The 8,138-nt window shown below is 37.0% G+C and overlaps 1 protein-coding gene across 1 annotated transcript; it reads right to left on the minus strand.

Moving 5' to 3' along the window:
• Nucleotides 1–1,496: 1,496 nt before the first annotated feature.
• LOC121234133 (transcription factor bHLH71-like) lies at nt 1,497–4,856 on the minus strand. The gene is made up of 3 exons (XM_041129950.1): nt 4,015–4,856; nt 2,840–3,268; nt 1,497–1,730 (listed from the first exon to the last, which is right to left on the minus strand). Exons 1-3 carry the CDS (start codon nt 4,405–4,407, stop codon nt 1,635–1,637), a joined length of 918 nt encoding a protein of 305 aa, XP_040985884.1. The 5' UTR covers nt 4,408–4,856; the 3' UTR covers nt 1,497–1,634.
• Between the last annotated feature and the right edge of the window lie 3,282 nt (nt 4,857–8,138).

An 8,138-nucleotide genomic window follows, 5' to 3' on the forward strand; every position in this document is an offset into this window, starting at 1 on the left:
CACTGCCCTAAGTTTACGTGATTTTCATGGAAAAAATAAAATACGGGAAAAAGTGGTGTGATATGCATCATTGAAATTTGTATATATGTTGTTTAGTTCCCATTGAAATTTGAGGATATGTAAAAGCTGCGCGCCTTTCCCGTTAAAATATTTGATTTGATCAAAGATACGGATGCTATTATAGTCATACATGCATGTCGGTATGCCTAATGCCACGATGCTCTAAATATATATTGATGATGTTAATCCAAATATTATTATTATTATAGGTCGTACTCCATTCTCTCTGTCTTTCATGCATACACACATACACACATACACACACCCACAGGTTCTCAACTTCATCTTCTTGGTAAAGAAAGGGAGTTCTGATCATTGTTTAGGGTGCAGTAATGGGCATTGGAAAAAGTGACGTTTTTTTTTTTGTCCATAGTTTTGAGGAAAAGCTGGGAAGGAGGGGTTAATTTGCAGAATCGATGCATGCATTTTACAATGTCCCCTTCCTTTTGTGTTGATTCTGAGCCATTTGATTTGTTTCTTTGTGTGGGAAAAATCGAGTATCCTCATTAAGACTCCCGTCCGCTTGCGTAAAACCAGATAGCGACATCATGCATGGATCGATGGCGCTAGCTAGCTACCGTGTTTGTTTGTGTTTGTTCGTAAGAGTGAGATCTAGAGAGGGGTATGATGATTTTACTAGGTATTTTTCACATTTTGGGCATGAGTTGAAATAAAAATTATATCCTTATCCAAAAAGAAATATAAACAATATATATATATATATAATATTTAAAACAAAAATAAATCTTAAAAGAATTTATAATATTTTATTAGGTACGTACGTATAAGTTGTGTAATAGTTGGGTCATGTTTATCATTTTTTAAATACTAATTACTAATAAAACTATGCCTAGATCATAAAACTGCTCATATTCTTGCTCGGAAAGCATTCTCTACAAGAGGATATCATTGGATTGGAAGAAATTTCAACATGCATGTATTCAGTCAATTGTATCTCTAGAAATGTTGTAAGACTTGTTGAGCAATAAAATTTCATCTTTTTATATAAAAAAAAAGGTACTTGATATTAATTGCCTAGTTTATGAATCATATATATATATATAAAGAAAGAAAAAGCCAGGTTTAAAAGAGGTTTTATGCTGTGGGATTTCCCAAGCAATACTGAAATTAAAGGCTTTGAAGTGAATTCGTGGGCGTAAACATAACACAGGTATATACATGACACAGGCACAGGCACAGGCCTAGATTGACTATGTATACACGTAAATATTTGGTCCTTTTTCTTTGACTTGATCATATAAACAAAGCATGGAATTAGAAAACAACCACCTTGTCTATAAATCACATTAACTTCTCTCCACTTCTCCTAATTAACTTGTCATATTCAATGAAATTAACTAAACCGAGGTTCCTTTCTATATACCCTAACAAGTAGATCAGAGAGAGAGAGAGAGAGAGAGAGAGAGAGAGAGAGAGAGAGAGAGAGATCAGAAGGGGGGATCTCACACACACACCTAATCGTACTAAGCTAAATACAAGGACAAGGAAAAAGAGGGTGGCATTCCGGTGATTCCAACTCAACTCCAAGGTTATATGAAGAATCTAGGACTTGTTCAACATAAGGCAGCTTCGTCCTCAATTATTCTAAGCATGTGGTGAACTGCTCCAGCTATGTCATCTGCTGAAGTGAGTCGGCATCCTTCTTCTACCTGCATTCAGAAACGTTCCAAAGTCTTATCTGAAATAATGCTCTTTGATTTTTGAAAAATAAGGAGCAAATGGATTACTTCCAAACATAAAAAAACACCCCGAACTGATGTCAGGAAAAGACACACTCTCTCTCTCTCTCTCTCTCTCTCTCTCTCTCCATGTTTCGATGCCTTGTGACAATAATTGAAGACCACCATTAAACAGTGTTGAAATGCTCGAAAAAAAACATGGTTCTTGCTCGAAATAGACGAAAAAATGATCCCCATAAACTTTAATATGAGCTTTTAAAGTGTATTTTTTTAAAAAAATAAAAAAAAATTAAAGTATCTCTAATGCCCTTACATTTTGAATAAAATGTATGCATACATATGGGCACGCAGACCAATGACCCTTTCGTTTAGGAACAAGCTGGACAAATGATATTTGTTTCTGAACGGCTATAAATCCAAAAATTCTGCCTTTATGAACAGCGGTGGAACTAAGATTTTTGCAAGTGGTCACATACTATTTCCATGCGAATATTTACAGCAGTAACAAATATTATTACTTGTAGTCCAATAAATTTACTTTCATTTAATTATTCTAAGTGCACCTTCATATATACTAATTTTCTCTAACGAGATTCAATTACATTATACGAAATCATCATACTGAATGCTAGCTTGAAAAACATAACATGGTAAGAAATTGTTGACTTGTTATAATTTAATTTCATGTAGTTAGTCACTTGCAGATATGGTTGTAAAACTAAAATAAAAGGAAAGTATGCAATAAGCAATCGAAATCATCCATAAATATTTAGTTCAGCCATATTATATGGTTATGGACCGCGTCATAGTGATCATGACACAAGGGGCCTGAAACACTGCATGAGTTCCTTTTATTATCATTTCCATTTCTGAGCCCTTACTAAGGTCAGAGGCAGGGCCTAAAACACTAGGCGGATCAGTCAATATTACTTAATGACAGATCCCAAGATTCAGTGTCAAGACGGGCAATTAGCCCGCTCCCTCGGCAGCTGTTTATGGCTCAATTTCTGATGTTTTGAGGAAGAAGAGTATAAATACATTGTGTCAGAAAGAAAAAGTATAGGCTCCTACGTACGTACCTTGGCGCTGATAGAGTAGAGGACCAAAGGGTCCATGGTGGTCACATTGAGGTGAAGGATGGAGAGGTAGAGTGTCTGAAAATCGGCAACCAATTTTGAGAGCTGTCTAGGGCTTCTTCGCGAGAGGATTCGAAGGCTTGCATGGGTTTCGATCAAAGTCACCTCGATATCGGCTATGGCAGCCTTGGTCTTCGATGCATATTTGTTAGGGATCTGAGACCAGGTGTACTGTGGATACGCAAAAAATTGTGCAAATGGGGGTCGCTGCTGCATGAGGAACTTGGGGGTTGTGGTCATGTCTTCGTTCTGGCCGCTTTCAACTACTCCTGGCTGTGGACGTTGAAGTTTCTGAGCTTCAAGGGATTGCAGGAGGTGCTCAAGTACCTTCACAAATTCTATAGCACCACCTACTATGGAGGCCTGGTCACCCTACACTAGTAAATGTTTCATATTTAGGGGTATATGTACAAGAAATAATATGCCTGACTAATGGAGTATGACTTACAAAGTTAAACGTTGATATGGATGATGAAGAAACTGGAGAAACTGACTTCAATCTCTGGGTATGTTAAATATTATTTAACAGGCCTCTAATCCCGCATTACGACTTATATATATGCTAGCAGTACTTGTTGAATTTTGAATAAAATCAATAATGCTAACAGTACTACCTACATCCAAGTTAATTTCTTCAGTTACTTTCAGGCTTTCAGCTAGACCGTACGTTCACGGCCTGATGCTTCCTTTCTCACACAAACAAACACGTACAAGAATAACAAAATCCATTGGTTGGAATATGGTGTAAAAAATGGCAACTTTCAGCATAACTTTCACATGACTGGTCTCTGAATTTTGCTGCACTGCCCCACTTTACGGTTAACTTTTCCATTTGAATAATTGCTCAGCTTCGAATTCATTCTGTCCAACTTTTCAGAACTTTACCAAAATTTCAAATTTTCTTCCAGGATTGAAAATCTAAGCAGCGAAGTTCTTTTTGATTATCATGTTGTGTCAAATAATAATGCAGCAAGAGTAAAAATAAGATTGCGACATAGAAGTAAACCATGGAAAACTTAAACTGAAATTCTCTATGGCAGTTCCATACATTTTCAACACTACAGAGAGAGAGAGAGAGATGCAGAGAGAAGAGAAAGAAGAAAGAATGGAAGACATACCCTTTGGGCATAGGATTCAGGCATGAGGGAACGCAAGACGACGAGGTGTTCATTCATCTGTTTCCGGCGGTTTCTTTCTACAGCAATGTGCGTCATCCTTTGTGTTTCAGCTTCTTCCTTGTTCTTGCATACCCTTGGCTTTCTCCTCCTCTTCTTCCTCCCTTGAACCGCCAAAATCTGCCTCCGTTGGACAACGTCTGACCTGCCAGAGTGGCGCTTTCGAGTCATCAAGGAAGAGTTCTCCGCAATACCACCTTGGTTTCGAGGCATCATTACACTCTCCAATAAAACACCGGTCTCTGAAGAGTCATGGCTGCTATATGGGGTTGCAGAGATAGTATCGTAGATTATGTAGTTGAAAAGCTCGTTGGAAGAAAGAGCTTCTAAAGCCATTTTTATCCAACTGTTTTACCTAGTCTTTTCCTCCCCTTTAAATGGATTTCAATTTCTGGCCCAGCACTGTTACAATTTCCAATTCAAATACTACAATCATTTTATAGCAGACCCCAGTTCTTCAACTAATTTTGATGAGAGAGAGAGAGAGAGAGAGAGGGTTAAATATTCGGAGGGTAATGTGAAGTGAGCCATAGGGGGTACACGTGAGAGGGCAGGAAAGGGGTTGTGCTTTTCTGCTTCAAAAGGTCAAGGAAAAAAGAAAGAGGTTCCTCTTTCATCCTTTTATGGTTTTCATTCCCCATTTCATAGATGAAGACCGGCACAGTCTCTGCAATGGAGACGGTGTGGTGGCCCCAAATCTATATAGAAATATGTATACAAACAACAGAACAAGCTGTGCTAAAGCTACCCCTCACATTCAAATCTGCGTTGGGTTTTGCAGTAATTGACTGGCTCACGTACCCTAGATTCTCAAATACATGATAACTTAGACAGAAACTATAACGTCTGCTCGACAACGCATTGTACATTCTTACATGTCATGGCATTATGTAAGTTTTGATGTTGGGAGCATTAGACTTTTGTTTTTCTTAATCAAGGGCCGTTCAAAGTATGATTTGCAGGATCAGATGGTGGATGTTGATGTACCTGTGAGAGCCGGTTTTATACAGTAACAGCAAGTACCCCTAGCTGGATAACCCTTGATCTGTTTAAAAAGCATATTAACATGAAAATTAGTGATGATTTGCTTAGCACTTAAGGAAAGACGTCGTTTTCACCACTGTTATGAAAACGAGTTATCCAGCTAAAAGGACGAAACACTGACCAAAAAATAAGGACTAAGCTGATGATCATAGGCATTGGATTGCGTTTTTTTTTGTCTTCGTAGTTCATATATGTACACTTTCGTCATGTAAAAGGAAGCTTTGCCTATAACCTTCTAGGCAAAGAATTAGCAATTTTTCCACCGTAGTTGGTACGTACCGTAAAGCTTTTTGGTAATCACTAACTGATCTATGCAAATAATTGCGAGTGTCAATAATGCATATATTGCTTTGAGAAATTTTATTTATAATCCTGAGTGAGAGATTGTATGTGTAGTCTCGTTAATAAATGTAAATAAAAGAAAAAAAAATCATAATTTTAAAAAGGATATTTGTATGGACTTATCACCAAACGAAGACTATATAAAATAACTCGTTTTACTTTAGATAAGAGAATTATTAGCTAAACAACAATCGTAGAGGTTACCTAAGATACACTCTCCGTGTGTGAGACAATCAGGGCCATTAATTTACATCTTGGGAGAGAGAGAGAGACTGTATATTTAGATGTCATACGTACGTAAGAGAGGTATTCCAAAGACTGAACTGTGTAGCCTTATCTGGTGACGAGGACAAATGAATTAGGAGGGTGGTCGAATTTGGACCATGGTCCAAGCTGTCAGGCACTCCGCCGGCTAATCCACGTGGCTAGCTAGCTATCTCATCAGCTTTCAGCTCTCGAAATATATATATACATTATAACTGCAGTTTACCAAAAATCATATATACTCCATTTTCCAACTTTCGTTTCTTCCCTGATAATAATATTAATGGTTAATGCCTAATGGTTTCATGCTCCTTTTTCATATCCTTGCACCGTTTCTCTCAGCAAATGGAACATGCGATGAAAATGATCTGTGCCTGAAAAGATCAGAAAGACGACAAATTAAGTATGATGAGTTCTGTAGATTGCAATTTTTTTTTTTTTTTTAATTCCGCTAGCTTCTGATTTAAGTGCATATACATACCGCGGTGATATGAAAATAACATTGCAGCTTACTCAAAAAAAAAAAAAAAAAAGAAAAAAAAAAATAGCATGCAGCTTCGTGAGTACGAGACCAGGGACCAGGGGCGATGATCATGACGTGCATCATTATGCAGGGCGTCTGCAATCCTAATGTTTTTCATGGTATATATACCATCTTCGCATTAACAACCCAGGCCGGAAGAATTTCGATTATAAATTAAAAAAAAATAAGAAAAATAAATCAACACCGTGGTCATAACATTGTCTTTAATTAGGCACGTTGTAGAGTTGCGAACATTTAGCTTGGCCAGGCTCATCAGCTAGCATCATGAGTTATAAAACATAGTTGCATGTGCATTGAAGAATTAATTGTGATCATTTTAATAATTTTCTTCTACAAATCCATACATACATATGATGTAATATAATATATATGCTACAATATTGATCTGATCCCTACAAAAACTTTAGCCTAATGCCACAAAAATCTACAATTCTAACGACGATAGATAAAACAGAAGCATTTATAGACAGCCAACATAAAAAGGGCGTTGCGACTGATGACGCAGACGGGATATCCACATATCCAAGTTTACCAGCCCAGTGAGCACATTAGCCTGCAAAGCGCGCAAAACTTGGAATGAGCGCGAGCGCACACATATATATAAAGGTTTCATCTATACAGAAATCTTATATAAATGAATATACAAACTGACAATGTGGGTTGTTGTGAGATGCCAGATTATAAATATCTTTTTATTAAAAATAGATTTAATATTTCACATCAAACCACGTCAATTTATAAGTTCGCTTTTATAAAATCTCTATATAGACGTAGCACTTCTGTGTGTTACTGTGAGACTGCAGGGAAAAGACGTTTATATAGATTAGTTAATATATATAATTAAGGTATATAAATATATATATCCATATAGACGTTTATATATAATTTTGTTTACCAGAAGAAAGGCTCCCCAGTAAGTTTTGGCCAAATGGTTCTTCAAGTATTGAAGTTCTACATCCAGGAATATGTAATCAGAGAGCGTTAGTAGTGTTGACAGCACCTGCCAAACAGCAGACATCTACTCACCAAATAGCTAATGCATATATATAGTGGGAACTGCAGTATAGAGCAGTTACATACCGGTGGTAAAATAAAAGCATGCACATGAGTAGACATCTACTCACCAAATCGAAGATTATGACACTGTAAACATTGTAGGCAGTTAAAGCCACCAGAAATTCCAATAAAACTCTCAAACTTCTGTTTTAATTTCGAAACCTCACCTGTTCAAAAGGCAATCTCTACAACAACTACAAGACTAATTACAAACTGAAGGAAAAAGAAGAAGTTAGCTTTAGTTTCAGACTTGGTGAAAATAATCATGAATTAAATAATCTGTTACAACATGTGGATGGCTCGCATCACATGCTCACTTTTCTTTTTAATTAAGGGAACATACATACTGTCAGCTAATGAAAATGAAGAGTTTTTTTATTTTTCAATATTTTCTATGGATACATTGACAAACAAACTAAAATCCTGAGTATAAATTAAGCAGTGGTAAAGCCTACATACATGACCAAACCTGCAAGAATTGTGTAGAGATCTTTAAAGGAAAAGAGTTTGGGCTTTAGAGTCATCCTCTTTCCTAGATGATAGCAACGATTTCAAAGATTTGTTCCAAACCAGTCACTCCATCCTCCCTCTCCGTTGAACACAAATTTATCTAATCCCAAATGAGAGACACCTGAGACCATAAGGGGAAAATCAGGTCAATGGATCGCTGCAGTACAGTATGCAAATTGGTTACCAAAATTCTCGTCAATTGTCTCAGTCCACCCCCCCTAGACCCCATTACTCATCCCCTTGATAACCTCATTCAGTACAAGAAATTTGTGGGTAAAGGGATGAATAAAGGAGCAGCTGGTTACAT

Source organism: Juglans microcarpa x Juglans regia, chromosome 6D (genome assembly GCF_004785595.1).
Source record: "Juglans microcarpa x Juglans regia isolate MS1-56 chromosome 6D, Jm3101_v1.0, whole genome shotgun sequence".
Taxonomy (NCBI): Eukaryota; Viridiplantae; Streptophyta; class Magnoliopsida; order Fagales; family Juglandaceae; genus Juglans; species Juglans microcarpa x Juglans regia.

Coding starts and splice junctions, on each gene's coding strand:
- LOC121234133 (XM_041129950.1), bottom strand. CDS start 4,407: ATGGCTTTAGAAGCTCTTTCTTCCAACGAGCTTTTCAACTACATAATC. Junction 3,269..4,014: donor CTGAATCCTATGCCCAAAGG/GTATGTCTTCCA, acceptor TTACTAGTGTAG/GGTGACCAGGCCTCCATAGT. Junction 1,731..2,839: donor TCTACTCTATCAGCGCCAAG/GTACGTACGTAG, acceptor TTCTGAATGCAG/GTAGAAGAAGGATGCCGACT.